General features: G+C 32.3%; 1 protein-coding gene across 10 annotated transcripts in view; it reads right to left on the bottom strand.

Annotated features, from left to right (window-relative positions):
- The window catches only part of Nav3 (neuron navigator 3), an 813,909-nt gene that overhangs the window by 41,966 nt on the left and 751,630 nt on the right, over positions 1 to 20,313 (bottom strand). For all 10 annotated transcript variants that reach the window (XM_013072315.3, XM_013072311.3, XM_087192477.1 and 7 more), the window contains 3 exons: positions 18,786 to 18,863; positions 8,499 to 8,582; positions 502 to 613 (listed from right to left, as the gene is read on the bottom strand). In XM_013072315.3, coding sequence (XP_012927769.1) covers positions 502 to 613; positions 8,499 to 8,582; positions 18,786 to 18,863 — 274 coding nt within the window. The remainder of the gene's footprint in view (positions 1 to 501; positions 614 to 8,498; positions 8,583 to 18,785; positions 18,864 to 20,313) is intronic.

Raw genomic sequence — 20,313 nt, 5'->3', positions numbered from 1 at the left:
AAAATAAAAAACAGTGACTGAAGACACTGAAATTCTGAAAATTTTTTTGATATTGACTATTTAATTTTATATACATATCTGGATTATCATACTGATTACTGGCCTTGATTTGCTTGATGTCAGAATGCATGTATTAACCATCAACTCACCTACACCCACGGGGAAAAATGTGTGTAAGACTATAGAAATAAATTCACTAAGGTCAACTTAAAAATTATTTGATAGTAAAGGCTATTATTCTCAAAGTTAGACTTCTGATCATATTAATTCTATCTTGCTCATTTTAAAAGGCAGTGCTACTGAGTAATGCAGCCTTCCTCTAACTAGTAAATAATAAATAATAAAAAGATGCTTTTAGGGCCAGGGATTTAGCTCAGTGGTGCCATGCCTGCCTTGCAAGTGCCAAGGTCCTGAGTTCGATCCCTGATACCAAAAAATAAAATGACATAAATAAAAAGATGCTTTTATATTGGATAAAAATGGCAAAATTTCTAAATATACCTTTGGGAGGGTGGTCTGGACCATTTAGTGCTCCCTGAATGGCCGCCTGGGCAGCAGAGTTCTGGGCCTTCAGCATTTCAATGGTTTCTCTTAGTTCTATAAGTTCAGACTCCTGTGGAATAAACAGTTTGGAAGTTTTAATATCTGTGGAGAAAAATAAAATGCCCATGTTCAAAGTTCACTATAAAGTGGGTTTGATTTTATGTAGTACCAACCTCCTGCAGATAAGGATGCTTGGATGACCTTGTTATATTTTACCTACCAACTTCTTTCTTAGCTAAAGAAAAATTTTAAAACATTTTTTTCTTAGTTATAGTCCTATAAAAGTGTTGTGGTCTTTAGTCCTTTTAAAGGGTGACATCCAAGGTGACCAATAGAAAGCAAAACAAGATATCACATCATTGATTTTAGATACCAAACTCATAAAATTATCTATGATTACATTAGATATTTAGATATTGGTATTACACAATTGCATTTTATTGTATTTACTGTTAACCAGAAACCTTGAGTTTTTGTCAAATAACTGATTTTTAGATTTTATGTAAAGTATTTTCCACTTGGTAATTGATTCTTTGTACACAAGTGTACAACCTGAAGCTCATCCCTAACTCACTTCTATTAAAGGCCATTTTACTAAATTCTGTTGGCATATGAAGATTGTTTTAGATGCTGAAACTTTTCACCCAGTAAAATTCCCAGTATGGGGACTCAGGTTCACTAAACCAAAGCAATGCGAGAATATATTTTTAAAAATATTATGTCTGATACACAGTGCTTGAACAATAAATTACCAGAAACAGCTTATAAATCAAATTTTTAATAAAATGTTTTCTTATTGACCTTAGGATAATTTAAAGTTATAGCCTAATACACAGCACTATTTCAACTTGTCTTTAACAGTTATTTAAGTGAATTACTTGATTAGAAATTACTTCTTATGAAGAAGGTAAGATAGCTGGGGGAAAAAAAGAAAAAGGAAAGTAGCTTGTGCACTGTTCGCTTAGACAATATTTCCATCAGAGGCATGTTTCTTGGTGGTGATGCAATCTTAAAAACTAGATCTTTCTGGACCACTTAGAGGGAAAATTCCTTAATAATGTGCTTGTCATTCATGATTTTCTCTAGAATCTTTAGCAGAAAGCCAAACAATCAGGTTCGGGCTCCTCACCCCTTGGTGAATAGTTTATCTGTACTTAATATCTCCAAGAATATAGAACAAAAAGGCAGGATTTTCTTTACATGAAATTTCTTATTACATGGGAATGTCCAGTGAATGTTCTAACCTTAGATACTCAATAAAAAATACACAATGCTAACTGAAATGATATGCAAGTTTAGAATAGGTACTTGACATTTCATATGTTTATGTTCATTAGATAATGTTTGTATCTCTAACAGAGAACAGCTAGATTTTAAAAACAAACTAATTCTCTTAATATACTTTTAGTATCTTATAAATCAAGGAACCTTATACTGAGAAATCAATAGTAACCTCTTGAATTTATATGTAGGCCATGAAATACTTGACTGTAATCCATTTGCCCTTATTTGTCATAATGGAAAACATATTTATGGAAAACTTTCCAACCCAATTTATTATTTCTTCCAATCTTTCTGATTTCTATATAATGGGCCTTGCCAAACTAGCAATAGAAAATTTTATCAAAACTGAATATATTATATACTTAAAATTAATTTTCTAAGAGGTAAAATATTTACTACAAATTAATTCTGCTTTTACCAGGAATTTAATAAAAAAGAGCACCTATGCTACATAATTAATGAATCAGATAATGTGAATATTAGTTTTATAACATAAATGCTAGGTTGCATGTTGAGTTTTAATTAAAATAAGATTTTCAACCATGAATTTAAGACCAATGATGCTCATAATGTAGATTGAAGGTCTGCAATTTGCTTGGCTGTAGTTTTAAATGAACAAAACAGAAATAAGATCTTATGCAAATGTCTAAAATTTGAGTTTAATTTTGAACCAGCTGACTTATTTCAGTATAATCTTTACACTGTAATCTTTTCTGGAGAAATCTCTTCTAGAAACTGTTTTTTAAATGATTAAAAGTGAAATGTTTAGGGAATGTTGGTTTTTTTAGAATATTGTGTTTAATATATGACAGAAGCATAATCACTTTCTAAAATTTCTAAAATTAAAGATTTCTTTGAAAACAAGAAATATTAGCAGGTTCTAGTGTGGATCAATAAACCCAAATAATTCTATGTTCTATATAATTTGAAAAAATTACATCTGTGAAAAACTTAGTTTAGGTGAACTTTATAACTATAAGCAACTACCTGTAGTCCTAATTAAAAAGAAAACTAAATTTTACCTTGATTGACATAATCGTTCTAAACCTGCATTAGTTTTCCCCATATCTGCAAAAATCTCTTCCTTCTTATTGCAGTTAATGAGATCCACTTTCATCTTGTCATTCAAGCTATGACTGTCTCTTCTCTTTGAGCCTTTTCATACACTTTGTTTTAAATATCCTTCCTATTCCTCACAGGTGACTCTGAAGTATCTCCATACTTGTGAAACCTCTGTTTTTCTGTCATGAAAATATCACAGGTCCCTTCTGTGTACATTCAGACCCTCTATATATTTGGTTTACTTACATGTTGGAGATTATGTCTTTTTGTCTGACTTATGACCTCACCAAATGATGGAATGGTTTTGTTGAAATGTTCTGGTCTATGTTCTGCATATTATTAAAGAATAATATGAAACTTCAACTTTGCTGTATAGTATTTTATTTTTTTAGAAGAGAGTGGCCACTAGGGAGTATGGTGCCATGTGAAAACACCAAAACCTTTATTACTTATTAAAAACAGGAAGTCTCAGTGTGGTTATGCAAGCAGAATAATCTAGTTTAGATAGCAATAAAGTCAGGTTTGCCTTGCTTTCTTTCCCAATACTATTACAGAGATGAACATAAAGCATTTTAAATAAAAACTTGACTGTGCCAGGGATTTAGCTCAGTGGTTCCAGAGCCTGCCTTGCAAGTACAAGGTCCCAAGTTCGATCCCTGGTACCAAAAAAAAAAAAAAAAAAAGAGGTAAAACTTGACTGTGATGCAGACGCTTGTTTATCAGTAGTTTTCTAGTCTTAATTTTCTTTTTATTTCATAACTATACTCATTCACATTTATTTTTTAAATTGTATTTCTTCAAAGGTTTCTATAATCCATGGGAATTATAATGTTGCTTCCAAACACAAATATGAATTTCTTTTTATTTTTTGTCTGTGGTGGGAGTTTGAATAAGGATTATGATTAGATATGAGTTCTAGAGATAGATTACTACAAAATCCTTAGATTATCGGAAATATTTTCATATAATATCTTTATTTTGAAGGCAACCAAGAGAAGACATTTAAGTTTTGAGAATCACTACTAAACTTTCAAAGAAAATTATGTCATAAAAATACGAATTTAGTTTGCTTCCCCAGCTTAGTAGTTTCCAACTTCCTACAGTCATCATTAGATACCAAAGGGAAGATTGGGGCTAGGGTAATTCTGCACAAATTTTGGGAATAAGGTGATCAGACATTACTTTCTTGATACTTCTCACCCTCTCCCACAAACCGTTCAAGATAATGATGGTCCAACACCAGCTGACCATTTAGGATTCCAGTTTTATCTGAAAATTTTTGGTATAAAAAAATCAAAAGGGAGTCAATATCTCCTTGAATAGGTTTTTACATGCCTCTGAAGCTAAATAATTTATGAAGATCATACTGAAATGCTTCACAATGAAATAACTAAATATTTTCTTGGAATATTCACCTTGCTTGGCGTTCTTTTCAACCTAAGTTTCTAACTATTTCTTCCATTTTTTCATGTGTCTCACTGATAAAAGGCAGAAACTTGGCCAAAATATCTTATTGAACCTTCTTGACCTTCTAGGCAAGGCTCTTAAGAATTTCCACAACATATACTTTCACTTCCTCCCACTGATACACAGTTCATATTCCTCTCCCTTAGTCCTTCCTTTGTCTGTACTTTGAAGTCTTGCTAATTTTCTACTCTCATCAACTGGCTCTCTCTACTACACCTAGGTTCTGATAAGCAAAATTTACCAAATCCCCATAGAAAAAAAGTAATTCAAAATTAGGTATTCATATTTTCTTGTGCCCTAAAAAATTAATGTGTACATTATCTGAGTCTAGGTATGTATTTTTAAAAAACACTCCCAGATGACAAATGTCTTAAAATGGGGAGAGTTAAAGACCAAATATATTTTAATTTTCCAGCATGACAACTATACAAATCTAATTTGAATATCTTGTGAATTCTAAATTCCTTAATGAGTATAATCTTCGTAAATTTGAACACAAAAATTTAGCAGTTCTGTAAAAACTTCACCCATAAAATATATTTGCAGAATTCTTGCTGTTTTAATGATCTGTATCAGAGCCTTTCTCAACTGGCATTCTCTGAGAAAATTAATCCCTGCACACAGTTCTTTGAGTGACGTCTCCCATAATTTTCCTCCTTGCTGCTTGTGCTCAGGTTGTTCCTGCCTCTATGCAATACATTCTGTGTTTCCTCTGAATTAATCCTCATCATACTCCCAAAGCCACAGAGCAGGATCCTCTCTGCCATCTCTACTCTGTAACCCACATGAATAAACACTGGCTCCCTTTGAGAAGCTCATGACATTGTATTTGTACTTCTCATGGCAAAATAATTTTCTGTCTGTTGAGTTATTCACTCCTATCTTTTTTAAAAAATGCTATAATTGTGTAACAGAAGTATGCTAGCATACAAATTTGGTAAAAGAATCAGTGTTATATGGCAACTGGAAACAAGGAAAACTGTTAGAATACTATTCAAGGGAGTGATTTGGATGTATAAGTCAAACTAAAATTTGGACATAATTATGGGTCATTAATGCCATATGATGATTGAAAATCACTCTTTGGAGCCAGAAGACCAGGACTGAAGTCATAGTTTTGTTTATCTATTTCATAAGCATGTAACCAAGCACATATAGCCACCTTGGTCTTTGTTTCTTCATGTGTTGGCTTCCCATACAACTTCCCAATCAACTCATTCTGTTTTACTTTTTTCACCAGTGTTTATCATCTCATGTAATATGATGTCTTAAATCAACTTTTATCAATATCTGTCATCTACTAGAATATAATCCTGTATATATAATATATAATAAATTCATGTGGAATATCATATACATACATGTATATTTTGAATATGAATATTTTCATATATAAGGATCACACTCTTCATGAAGTATATAATATATATATAATGTATAATGTCATATACACATTTTAGGGAATATATTGTAATATTTCTCATGGGATTTATATTCTAGGAGATATCTATACTATCTGTAGATACAGGTAGAGATAGGAAAATATATTCACATCTCATCCACTTATTTTTCTATCTATAATGTTTTCTTCTTATACAGCAGAAGATCAGTATATATTTAGTGAATGACAAAATGGGCAAATAAAGTATAGAACTCCAATAACAGAAGTTAAAAACCTCAGCTCTATATTCCTCAGGCTTTTTCTCAGGATTGCTGGATCACCAGAGAACAATATACCCTTTTATCTCAGCTCCTGGAAGAAATGCCTTTACTGAAATATGATTAAATGTTGTGCCCTCAGCTTTTAGAGAAATATCTATCTGAGCAGTGAATTTGTCTTTTCTTATTCCATGACCCCAATTCAAGAACCTCTGTAATACATTTGTCCTTGAATTTCAGACCAAAAAGTTTGTCTCTTCAATCTAAATTATACTCATCAGGTCAGAAAATGAGAGCAAAAGACAACAAGCAATCTCTTTTTGTGCCTTCATGTTCCTGATATTCGACTCAGCTCGCTGCTTTGTGATAGTAATTATCTAGGCTCAAGTATTTTGTTGTATACATTTATCTGCTCTTTTCTTCTGTTAGAGTTTGTCACTGAATTACAGCATCATATATTGCAATTAAGTTTTTCATGTACTGTTTTTTGTTAGATCTTGTCGCTGAATTACACCACAATATACTGCAAGTAAATTTATAGGCTTCTCAGCACCAATATGGAAAAAACAAATTTATAAACCTCAGATTAATAAATTAGTTACCAACATTATTTTGTATATATGGTTTGCAACTGGAATGATTTTATTTTTGGTAAAAAATAACAAAGTCAATTTGAAACATCAAAATCTCTTTTAGAAAAATTTCACAATTTTGGCAATGGTACTTTAAAGTTATACATATAGAAAATAAGAGCATGCAATTATAATATTCTTTGTATTATAGAGATATTATTAAATATTCAAGTATTACTTACAGATATTATAAATTAACAAACCTGTACCTATAAATGTAAGTTGAAGGAATTATGAGTAAGAGCAATTTTAAAAAATTAATTTTGATTTTTTAAAGATATCAACAGTTGAATATTAATATTTATTTCCAGTAATATGCCTTACACATCCTCAATGGTGCTTTGATTCATCTAATTTTAGGAAAAATGAGAGCAATATAAAGGAAACATTTCTTGATTGCACGCTGCATTAACATAATCATGATAGCTCTCTTCCTATGGTGAGTCTACAATGTAGTCATTATCATCCTATTTTTATAATTATGAATTTGAGTTTAGAAAAGGCAAGATATACTTGCTCAAGATTAGACAGTTCTTGAGAAACACAGCCAGGACTCAATATTACTGGGTTCCAGTGTCTATCTTTTTCTACCTAGCTGCCCTAAAAGAATTTGGAATTCTATTTTTTAGGGTAATTATCTTAAAGTGTGAAGTGCTAAAATATACACCTCCCTTTTATCGACAAAAGAAAAAACTTATAAGCTCAAAAAGAGACTTTTTAGCCATACTGTTATAAAAGGATGGACAGTATTTTCTCATGGGCAGGAGAAATCTATGAAGTAGAACAATTCTAAAACATTATTTGATATTTATGCTGGGCAATTATACAGATTCTAGATTTTATATTTTAATTGGACTATTAAGTTTTAAAAACTTTTATAAACTTACAAAACTGGTAATATATGCCAGTTTTATAAAGCAAATGATATGCCTTACAGAAGTTAATGAAAGCCATCACTTGGATACATATAAGAACAGAATCTGTAACTATCCAAAACTTTTTAGATTTTGGATCTCTTTGAGAATTAGCCTAGTTCTGTGGAACCTGCCCATATTGTACATGTGTGTAATTTTTATAAAAAGTTTCCATACGTTTCAGAGGCTGCACCTGCCTGACCACCCAAATAGGACACTGGACTAACATTAGAGAAGGCAGTTAACTGGTCATCCTAGAGAAAGTGGCCAGACTCTCTCTGGGAAGCACAGACATTCTTATATTTCCCTTTGCAAACTCAATTCTGTCTTTTCAATATTCTTTCCCCCATTCCATAGAATTCTTAATATTTATATTTGAGTTTTTTTATATAACAATATTACTTCAAAGGCAGCATTCACAGATGACAGCTATTTCTTATGACTTCCAAGCAGCACAGGACTGGCGCTGTGTCACAGATGCCCTGATCTGAAGTCCTGCACTTTATAGAATACTGACATTTGCTTCAGACGTGCTTTCTGGGTATCTCAGCCTTCTTACTGCGTGTATGAACCATGCATTTGTGAACATTTTTATCAGAGTATAATTCTTGTCGACTGGAAAACAATTTGCAATAAAGAATATTCTCTCTCTTACACAACTGTTTCTGTTTCTTAACATTTGGTATTCTTTTAATAGTTTCAGTCAGAAGTAAAATAATGATTGCAAAGAAAAAAACGTTGTGTTCACATATGGATTAATCTGATCATGACTTTAATTTAAAATGTGAAAACAAAAGGTATTATCTTGTTCTAATTTAGTACACAATGGATGCTCTGTCATATTACGTTTTTGAGGGGAAACATCTCAGGTATTATTTAAATGTTCTATGAAATGTGCCTTCTGCTTTCAAGCCTCAGTGACAATACCTAAACATACCTTCTGTTCTGCTGTCATCGTTAGACTTTGCAATCGGCCAGTCATATTCCCTAAACTCTTTTCAAATGCTGCTACAAGGTGAGCCTGTGAACAAAATGGAAGAAACACAGTTAAAATGTCAACATCTCATGTGCACTGATGAAACCCTTCATTTTACAAAATGCTTAATTCCAAGTATTCTAACTCTTTAAATACTATGACTGCCACGGCTAGCTCTCCATGGTGAGTCCTCTTTAACATAAATCTTCACTTTTCATCTCTAAACTTTGGCTTCTTAAAGTCAGTGTTTCAGTCACTTGACATTTTAATATTAGTTCCGCTTCCAAAAGGGGATGATATCTTGCAAATAATAACACCTTCTGACTTGTACATCATGCAGGGATTTGACACCCAAAATACTGAATAAAGTTCTGAGCTGCCAAGTTTTGAGAAGAAATCCCAAAAGGAGGTCAGTGAAATAGTCAATGGACAAATGTTCCTCATTTTTAGACTTGCGCGATGACCTTTGAAGATATTGTTAGCTCCTCTATTGTAACAGTACTCTCCTTCAAGGGTCAGACATCTGCTGACAGCTTTAACATTATCTTTCCGCCTTCTCTTCTTATAAAGAATTGAATGGAAAAGAGTTGTCTTCACTTTCCAAACTCGCTAATAAAAGGGCTTTGCTTTCTACTTCTTTATTCCCTTCAACTAAGGAAGCATAGGTAGGCCAGCCAAAGATAATGTGCAGTCATATTTTATTTAAAATTAAGCTTTTGTGGATTTGTGGTTTTAAATTTCAAAGAATAATACTGCAGTACATAACCATACTTCTTAGAATTAAGAAGTATTTGAGGGTCTTATTATAGCTCTAAAATGGGCCAGTTTCTATTGACACACCATGTGCAACAGCTTGAACCAAGAGTAGCAAGTGTGAAGAGCTGTTTCAGTTTCCACCCATAGCTTGAGGAACAATGTCAGGTACGTTATCTCAAATGTACAGAGCTCTGGTATGCCACTGTAAAGGACCTAAGAGTTGACTATTTTACAGCCAAAATGTACAATAAACTATATATAGACAAAATTTGGCAATCCTTGGCAAAAAATTAATATTGCTGAAGGAAGAGTAAGCAATGACCCCAGTAAAATATATCTCTGTAGCTGTAGCAGAGCTGAAAGGGTGAGGTATTACTATTAAAAGGATCTCAAGAGTCCTCAGAAGTAGGTCTCTGGAAAATTAATGCATTATTGGTAACAATTAGAATGTAGAAAACATTTTCACTAGCATCATGATAATCATAATACAAAGGTGTCTTTGTTCCTAGCTCTAAATTCATCTTTCTCTATATTTCTTTACATGATTCTACAATACAGAGAAGAACAATTTGTAGAGAATACTTCTACCAAACTCCAGGTCTTCAGCACCATGCTCTAATTCTTTTGCTCTGCTATCTTCACCACTCAGTTCCACCCTCTCAATTTCTCCACTTCCTTCCCCCTTCTCCTTTCTTTCTCTTTCTCTTTTTCTTTCTTTCTTTCTTTCATTCTTTCTTTTTTTTTTTCTTTCTTTCTTTCTTTCTTTCTTTCTTTTTTCTTTCTCATCCTTCTCTCTGTCTCTCTCTCTTCCTTTTCCTCTCCGTCACCCTCCCACACCACATATAACCATGAGAATTAAACACCAAGGTTTGTTTCAGATTTAATTAAATTATAATCTAAAAGAAGAATAAAAAATATTTCAATGGCATGAAATGTTGTTATAACATTCTGGTATCCTTAGATATTAGTAGAATGGTACATCTCACTTTTGCTTGTATTTTAATCATTTTATGATTGTGGAAAACATATATAAAAAGTTAGCAAAATAAAATATGCACTTCACTATTTATCATATAAATATTCAGGTACTCGTCAGCCAAATAAATAAATCAGGAATTTCCAAACTCTAAAAGCTCCCTTCCCCTCTCCCATCATTTCTCCCTCTCCTTTGCCAAAGACAACTATGATTGTAATATTTGTTATTTATTTATTTTCTTTGATTTTTCCTGATAGTTTCATAGTTAAGTTTGAATTCCTAAACACTAGATTATTGTTTGGCCTGCCAACCTACCCAATTATATATCATTATTCTTTGGTAATTGTTTTCTGTTGCTTAACATTGTTCTTCCCACTTATCCACGTGGTATGTAGTAGGGAATCAGTATTGCAGTAAGCCATCTGTACATGTGTATTTGCAATATTTGGCTATGATGAGCATTTGTACTGATTTGCCTTTAAGCTGCTAGAAATAATCCAAGTACAATCATAAAAAGGCTACGAAAATTAAAATTGCTTACCTTATTTTGAAATAAAGAGAAATATAGCAAAAAATTCTAGAATTTATTATTTATAAATTAAAGATTCTGTTTCATGTTGCAAGGATTTAATTCTGAAATATTTAAATAAAGGACTGAGTTCTCAAACATATACACTTGAAAAAAATTACTCTTTATGCAGTTTATCAGTTTTTTATTCCACTTCAATAGGAAGTAAAACTATGGCAAGTAAGTCAGAGCTACAAACAATATCCTGCATAAATTATGTTGTTTACATTTTGTACCTTTATGTAACCAGAAAATAATAAAATATTTACCATTAGAATATCAGTTTCTAATTTTGTACAACTTTTACCCATTAATTATTGATTTATAACTGCTTACTAAAGAATATTTTAATTTGAGTCATGCTGTTTTCAATAACAAGTATATTAAAATTACATTAGTGAAATATTGTTTTAGATTTGTGTCACCTTGTCTTAGATTATCAGATTAATTGTTTTTCTTTGGAATTAACAAATGCTTAATTTCTTACCAAATATAGTGAGCAAAAAGGAAGTAAATGAGGGAAATTTGTCTCCCAAAAATGATCTTTACTATCATAATGAAAATAAGAAAGAAAAAGTGATTAAACTATATGATAATATCATATCTAAAACCTTTTATAAAATAACTTAATAACTATGGATTTTCATGTTGGTTATTAATTATAATTTACTTGGTACTAAATTTTTAGCAGTTGCATAAAATGTCAAAATAAATTATATTAATAAACTAATAAATATTCCTTGAGTTATAGTACATGAAGTCTGTCAAGGAAATAAATTAGACAAATTTCCATTAAAGAAAAACATTTTTAATGCAAGCTGCCTTTGACATGAAAACACAAAATATAAGCTATGTAGTTATGTAAAGAAATTGTTGTGATGATAAACAGTAACATGAAATATCATTATAAAAACACATGCATTTCTTCAAACACAATGGATGGAGTGACCTATCTATCTATCTGTCTATCTATCTAATAGACCTGTTCATATATTGAGCAAAATTGAATAAATTAAAGCTATCTACTTAAGATGATGATTATTACATGAATACAAGATTTTGTATTTGAAAACTACTAGTTAGATGAAGTATGAATGATTCTGAAAAATAACATGTCATATTTCTTGTACATTGTATCAGACATGATCCGGCGTGTTCAGGGTCGTATGGTGAAGACTTTACATTGTATCAAACTGTCCCTTCAGTGTTTGTCATTGTTAGTGTGTGCAAAGTGTTTCATGTTAGAAGAAATGCAGAAAAGCAAAAGTAACTGCCACATTACATAAAACTATTAAATAGAGCAAAGAAGTAGGACACAAAGTTAAAAAAAATACCTAAAAGAGTTTTGGTGAAAAGACAGTTGTTAAAAGGCAAAACAGTACCTTTCATTTTGTTGCATATTCATTCAATAACATGTTTGAAAAATCTTAGTAATGACTAGTCTTAGTTTCCAGTTTCATTTACAATGGCCAAGATTTGTAAACATAATATATTGGAAAGCAAGCAAATGCCTTCCACCTGACTTAGGTGTGTGAAGATGTAGCTGAGAGGTCTGAGAGACTCTGGCTTTTTGCAGTGATGGTACTGTGCATGTCTGCCGTGTAGTGCTTCTGTGTCCTTGTTATTTGTTAGAGGTTTGGGGCAAGCCAGGCAACAAAATTTGGAATAATACCCTCTCTCGGTTTTCTAAGGACATCCTAGTAGAATCAGCATCATGAAGTCTCCCTAGGATTTAATGAGCTTCTTTCTAGAGCAACTCCACAAGGAGGAGGAAGGGCTTAGGGTGGTCAAATGACAGCATCTTCATTCTGCCAGTCAAATGAGAAGTAAGCAGACTGAATGTCTTTCTCATTGCTCTTTTAACAAAGAACCAAAAAGCATTGTGTTCAAATTTAAAAATTTAAACACAGGTTCAGGTTCAAACATACCAATTACAAGGGTCATAGCAAATACAAAAATATTCCCCAATTAATTCCTAATAGTTATTCATATACTGAGAAAAATATGAATACATATTGATAATTATTATTAAAATAAAAATAGTTACTAATATTTTCCAAATAAACAAAGTCATTGGAATGTGTCCTTATGAACTGTACCTATTTCATTTCTAAACAACAAACTTTACTGTGGAGATCACACATTTAACCGAAATGAAAAATTTATTTCTAGTCTGAACAAACTAATAAACACTGAGTTGCTTGGCTAGCTCAGGCACAATGTGAGATTCTTAATAAGCAGACTTATCTTTATCTCCAGATAGAAATTATGAACTAGAAATTGATATATTCTCAATTTCGAGCATATCTTGGTGCTAAAGGCCTTCCTAGCATGTGTGCAGAGCTGGGTTTGATCCCAAGCATCAAGAAAACAAAAAACTGAGTGAAGGCTTGACTTATTATGAAAATATCATGTGCAAAATGTGTTCAGTTCCTATAGTCAATTTACTTTATGTATGTATACATTAAAATATATCTATATACATTATAATGCTACCAGATATTAACTCATTTGAAAGGAACAAAACACATTCTGAGTGATATTTAAGCAGTATTTCATAGAAAGAAGTAAGGAAAAATTCAGAATTGACTAACTTCTCTGATGGCTTATTATCATCTATGAAATTATAAATCAAATGGCAAAATGAATGAATGAGTTAAAGATGATGGGAGTTAATCAAATTATTAGTAATTTAATGTTATGGAATATTTTATATTCCCTGAAAAACACAGACATAAATATAACAATAAATCCTTTGAAGTTATGAAGATACTATTAAAATGTTTAAAATAGGAGTAGCATTAAAATAGTTTTGTAAATATTTATATGTGTCCATTTATAAATGTTGTCAATACATATTTAGTCTAAAAGTAAATTTTAATCAATTGCTTTGCTGACAAAGTAGAAGACAGTGCACATCTTCATTACTTGAATCTTTTGCCTTTTATCTTTTGACATTTTAGGCAAATAAATTTATCTGATAGTAAAAAGCTTTAACAATCCATATTGCCACCAAAAATAAAAAAAGCTGGAATTGGTAAATTAAGTTTGAAATACCTAGGAAACTTAACATTATACATCCATTTAAAAAATGTAGTAGAAGGAAGCTCCCCCACCGCTATCCCAAGCTTCTAGGGCAGAGAAGCTGAGCCTGTCCCAGAACCCAGAAGGAAGCTCCCCCACTGCCATCCCAAGCTCCTAGGGCACAGGAGGTGAGCCACGTGGGCGCCAGAAGCACCCCTCCCCATGGAAATGAGAAAACATATAAAAAAGCCTCAAAAACAGAGTTCCAGATCACCTACAGCAACCCCAAAGGGAAACAAGATGGAACAATCTGATACTCAACCACCTGGACTCTCTGAACTGGCAACAAAAGAGGATCTGGGAAAAATGAAATCAGAAATAATTACTCAGATAACAGCAAAGATTGTGCTCATGGTGCAAGACATAATTAATAAATCTAGAGAGGACAAAGATAAAATAAATAGAGGATATGAGGAACATGATGGAATCCCAACATAGGAAACAAATGGAATCCATAAAACAGGTGCAAACAGATTTCCAGGAGATTAAAAACTCCATCAAAAGTCTGTGCAGCAGAATGAACCAATGTGAGGATAGAATTTCAGATATAGAAGATAACATTGCAATTAGAGAGGAGAAAAAGAAAAATTGCTTTAAAATTGTAAGGGAACATGAGAAATCAATCCAGTAGCTGCTAGATGATGCAAAGAAGAATAACATAAGACTGATTGGAGTCAATGAAGAAACAGGAGAGAGTGCAGATGACATAAAAAAACTGTTCACAGAAGTTATGGCAGAAATCTTCCCAAGGAGGGGGAAAGAACTTGACATACAGATAAGTGAGGCATATAGGACTCCAGCTAGCCTTGATCAAAAAAAAATCTACACATAGTCATATAATAGTTAGGTTTCCAGAAATCCAACAGAAGAACAAAATTCTACAAGCAGTGAGAGAAAAGCAACAAATCACATATAAAGGAAAGCCCATCAGAATCACAGCAGACTTCTCAATGCAAACTCTCAAGGCAAGAAGAGCTTGGAGTGATGTATTTCAAGCCCTTAAGGAAAACAGCCTCCAACCCAGATTAATATACCCTGCAAAACTATCTTTCAAACTTGATGGAGAAATAAGATACTTTGATGATAAAGAGCACCTCAGGAACTTCATGAATACCAAACCGGCACTCCAAAAAATTTTAGACAATACCCTAGGAAAAGACAATGAGGATCACAACCCCAGGAAACCCAGCAGAATGAATCCATTGGATGTGACAAATTAAATGCAAAGGGGGAGAATCCAACAAAAAGAAAAAGTCATGACAAGGCTTTTAAAACTTTTAACTTCATCTCCCTAATGAGGGTATAATTCAGTCTTGTTATTGTACTGATTAGTATTTTTCTGATTCTAGAGTTGCACACCTTTCCTTGTGCTATACTGGCTATTTATCATCTTCTTATGTCTACTTTTCAATTGGGTTGTCTATTAATGAGCTGTAAGAGTTTTTTATATATTCTGGTCATAGGTTATATGCATTGTAAATATGGTCTGTTTGAGGACTACTCTTCATTTTAATGATGTTATTTAAAGTTCTAAATTTTGATGAAATATCATTTATCAATTTTTTTCTTTTATACATCATTTTTTTTTGTCCTAGGTAGTTCTTGCCTACCCTAAGTTCATAAACATTTTCCCTTATAATTTCTTCTTAAAGTTTTATACTTTTAGGCTTTCATATTTAGGTTCATAGATCCCTTCAAGTTATTTTTATGTATGGAAATAAAGGGTTGAGGTTAATTTTTTATATACGGATACCAGGTGTTCTAGTGCCGTTTGCTGAAAACACTATCTCTTCCTCGGCTCTTGAATTGAGTTTATATTCTATAAAATGTTAATGTTAAATAACCTTTCAAAACTCAGTGGACCATATATGTGTGGCTCTATTTCTAGATTCTCTGTTTTATTCCAACGATCTATATGTCTTTCCTTACACCAACACTGCCTTGATTACTGTAGCTTTAGAAGAAGTCTTAAAATTAGGTACTAAACGTCTTCCAACACTGGTTTTTGTCTTTTTTTTTTTTTTAACTTTTCTAGGTCCTTTGTACTCCTACATAACTTTTAAATTTCAATATCCAATTCTTCATTTATAGCAAGTATACACAGACCTGAATTTTTATATATACTTTGTGTTTTCTAATCCTGCTAAATTCAACTATAAGTTCTAGGGGCTCCTAGAGATTTCTTAGTATTTTCTCTGTAGATGATCATTTCATCTGCATATAAAGATTTTGCTTCTGCCGTGCCAATCCTATCCTAGTTGTGTCATTTTATTGCCAGACTATTTTGGTTGGGACTAGTTTTCAAAGTTTAATGGACAGATGAAGAGTAGGCATATCTGCCCTTATTCCCCACCTTAAGGAGAAAGCATTGTATCTTCTCCATTCATATAAGGCATTCTCACTGGAAGTATGGAGTACATGTCTTTAATCTGTTGAGAAGGTTCTGTTCTACTTCTAGTCTCCTGATAGCTTTTAGCATGAACTGCTGTAGAATTTAGTCCAATACTTTTTCCCCAACTAGTGACAGGATCATATGGCTTTTTCCTTTCCTCTATTAAAATGATGACTTTTGGGGGTGGATCTTCCAATGCTGAACCAACACTGCCATCCTTATAACAAAACCACTTTCTACATCCTGCCAGATCTGACTTCCAATAGTTTGTTTTGTTAAATAAATTTCTGTGTTCATACTTTTTTCTTCTCTTATCTTTATCCAGTTTTAGGATTAGCACAATATTGAGTTCCTAAAATGAGGGGAGAAGTGTTCCTTGTTTATTCTGCTTTAATTGTTTGATATAATTTATCAGTTAAAATGTATATGAGCCTGTTGTTGTCATATAGGTAGGTTTTCAAGCTAGGAATATACTTTCTTTAATAGGTGCTATTCAAATTTTATATTTCCTTCAGAGTTAGTTTCATTAATTTTTCTTCCAAGGTACTTCTTAGAAGTTGTCAAATTTATTTCAAAAAAGATTTTTGCAATATGCTTTCTATATCCTTTTAAATTCTGTAAAATCTGTGGTAATGTCTCCCAGATCTTGATATTGCTATTTTAAAAATGTATAATTGATACTGTGTAACAGGAAGAAAAGGTCTAAAGGAGCAGGGAAAGTGGGAGGGGTAGGGGAAAGGAAAGAAGGGAAAAGAGAAAATATGAGAAAAAAAATGGAAACAAAGTCTTTGCAAATAGGGAAGGGTGGAGGGGGTGAAGGGAGGGCAGGGGAAGGGGCAAAAATAAGAACCAAGATACTCATGTAAAGGTACAAGATCCCAATGATGAATGTAACTGTATTTTATACCTAAAATGTACCAATAAACTTAATGGGAAAAAAGTGTAGTAGATCTGGTGCAGATTCTCTATGCTGAGTGTTATCATTATGTATATCTAAAACGTACCAATAAATTTTTTGCTTCAAAAAAATAAAATTTGAAATAGTTGTATACTTATAACAAGTTGCAAAGATAGTACAGAAAGTTTCCTGTATCCTTCATCCAGCTTCCTACACTCTAGTCTAATACATGAGGTCTGTCATTGAGCCTTCCTTCGTGGAAATGGCCACTATCCACTGTTTTTCTGGCATTTACACTTCTGTTTCCTCAACAAATTCAGGAACCTTAAAAGAAGTGTTTTATACTCTCATACACACAGCCTATGGTATAAAACTAACCATGGTCTTAGAACTACTTTTTAAAAAATTATTCTTAGAAATAAAATATTTAAATAATATTGTTGTCTTCCAGAATTACCAAAATAATTCTCTAAAACTTGTTCTCATTTTTTGGAATCCTCTACAATATGTGTGAAAAATAAGAGTCAATTCAGAATTAATATGATTTTTCCAAATTTGAAAGAATAAAATCAATTCAAATACAAAGTGAAAGTGAGTATGTTCTGAGTGAAATGACTTGTTTCCTGTGAATTTTATTTTACAAAATAATTTTTACTTTTAAGGTGACTCTCATGAAAGTCATACACTGTGTCATATGTCTGTTCGCTCTTGATATTTCATGCTTTGTCTAGAAAACTGAAAATCTCCACAGAGGAGCAGAAAGGTTGAAATGGTAAAGTAGGGAGCAGCCCAAAGCTACACAGCAAGAGACTAATGTTAAGCAGAGGCAGCCAGACACGTGGCAAAATAGCAGGAATTCCCTTACCCCTTGCTGTTGCTTTTTACACTATTGTTCCTTGAGATGGGGCACAAGGCCACATGTTCTCCTTTATTATTGTGTTTCTACTCTGAGTACTCTCTGGCACATGGTAAGACAGTCGATAAATATTAATATAATTGATGGCCTTTGTTGACATCATTTCTGCCGTTCTAAGCTGCTTTGGTCGCAGTAAAAGTGTTTTAAAAGGCTTTGAGAAACTTACGAAGGTTTTTTGAGAGAATTGTATCCTATCTACCACGTAGCTGTGCTGTCCATACTTTGATCTAAGTGAATCTTTTAGAATTAACTGTATGCCTAACTAACTGTTCAATAATTGGAGCTAATGGAGGCAAGAAACGTGAATATTTTCTCTTCCTAAGTCAAACACTATCAGCCATTATTATGTTAGGGCTTGGGAGAAGTTTATGTATGGAGAGTAACAAAAACAAGAAACAAGAAAAGAAGCAAATGTTTATAACTGTTATTATTGTTTGTAACCCAGTATGGTACAAGATACTATTATAAACATATTCTGACTCCTCTTCAATTTAGATTTACATTTCATTACTGAATGTCAGAAAACGTGAACTCCGTATGAGTCCTACCATTTGGTATCTTATGTCTGTACAGTTTTGGACACTTAAGATTTGTTAATAAAACTATCCCATTTTATTATATAAAAATCTGCTGCAATATATGTAAAAGTCAAACTTACATTTGCTGAAAGTTGAGATGTGAGGGTAGCAACTTTTTCTTGTGATGCAACCAGCTCTCTTCTCAGCTTATGGATTTGCTGAATGCAATTTTAAAAAGTAAAATCAATATATTAATCGATAATAAAAACCAAAAATTCAATCCAAGAAACCAAGTACTATATTTAGCTCATTTGACTATGCCTGTTCCTAAACATAAGAGATGTGAACACCAGTGATCAAATGCCAAGTAGGAAAGAAGCAAGTGTCTAACGTCAGAGTTGGAACTCAAATCTGCAAATCCTCTTCCATTTGCTGCATTCCTCCCTGAGTCAGGAGGCGGTGGACTTCATTGATTTTTCTCTCTCTAATCCTGTAGACAACTGTGGTAATAAAATTCAGCTAGAAAGCTACATTTTTTAAAAAATTAAGTACACATCATACACATTGTATTTTTTGTTTTGAATTTATTTTTGCTTGTTTGTTTGCAAAAGACATTCCATATTGCTATTCTGAAAATCTTGGATTGTTTTTGAGTGTGTATATATTTTAATTTTGTATAGTCTGGCAACTCCTCATAAGCTGTAGGATATTCTATACTACTTGAAAGTTAGCTTTAATTCAACATTTAATGAACCTATACATGAAAAATGTTTTATAGAATGAAGTTTTAATGATTAACAGAGTAGCCTTCCCAAATATTTATTGTAATCCTTTTTATTCAGCAACCTACCAATAACTTCAGGCACAAATGCATTATAGATATCTTCAGTTAAGAATTAAATGGAAATCACTAAAATGGTACAACTAGATAAACTGACAAATATTATAAAATGTTTGCCTTTCTAGTTCACATTTTATATACAGCTGAAATAGAAAAATGTGAAAGCATATCACATAATATTTAAAATTTTGATATAAGCATCTGCAATATAATCTAAATATATCATGCTGTCAGGTAATTTAAACAGAGATTAAAATTGTAAAATATTTACAACTATAAGACACAAGGTTCTGTAAGTACATTTCTGGTGTCCAGGAATTCACTTATTTAACATGCCAAACCTTCTACTCTGTTGTTTTTTTGTTTCCATAAACAAGTGCTCTATTATTGGAGCTGGACTTTTGGAATACTGTCTCAATTGGAAAGAACACTATGGACACAGTTCATTAACTGTCTTTTTTTTCTTGCATAATAGATTTTGTGGAAAAGAAATGGTAGTCAGCACTGAGAGAATTTAAAAAGGAAGAGAACCCACAGCTGGAAGCAGAGATAGTAGACATTTATATAATTTCACCAAATACTATTCCATTTCATTTATAGTTTCTTTAAAATGACATACCTAGCCTCAACTAAATTTGAGTTATAGGCATAGAATGACAACTAAAAATAGTTCTAGAAAGTAGAGCATCTGTTTTATTCTTAGACCAATACAGGCTGAAAGAAATTTTCTCGAACTATACTCTATTACATGGTTCTAATTCCATTAACATATAAGCCAGAAAATGGGAAAGTAATTTAAATTATTCATTTTAAAAACCCATGACCCA

This window comes from Heterocephalus glaber, unplaced genomic scaffold, assembly GCF_053883595.1.
Source record: "Heterocephalus glaber isolate CG9 unplaced genomic scaffold, H.glaber_assembly_v1.0 deba00001571, whole genome shotgun sequence".
In the NCBI taxonomy this organism is placed as follows: Eukaryota; Metazoa; Chordata; class Mammalia; order Rodentia; family Bathyergidae; genus Heterocephalus; species Heterocephalus glaber.
The sequence above is the reverse complement of the archived record's forward strand: the minus strand, read 5'-3'. Positions and strand labels throughout refer to the sequence as shown.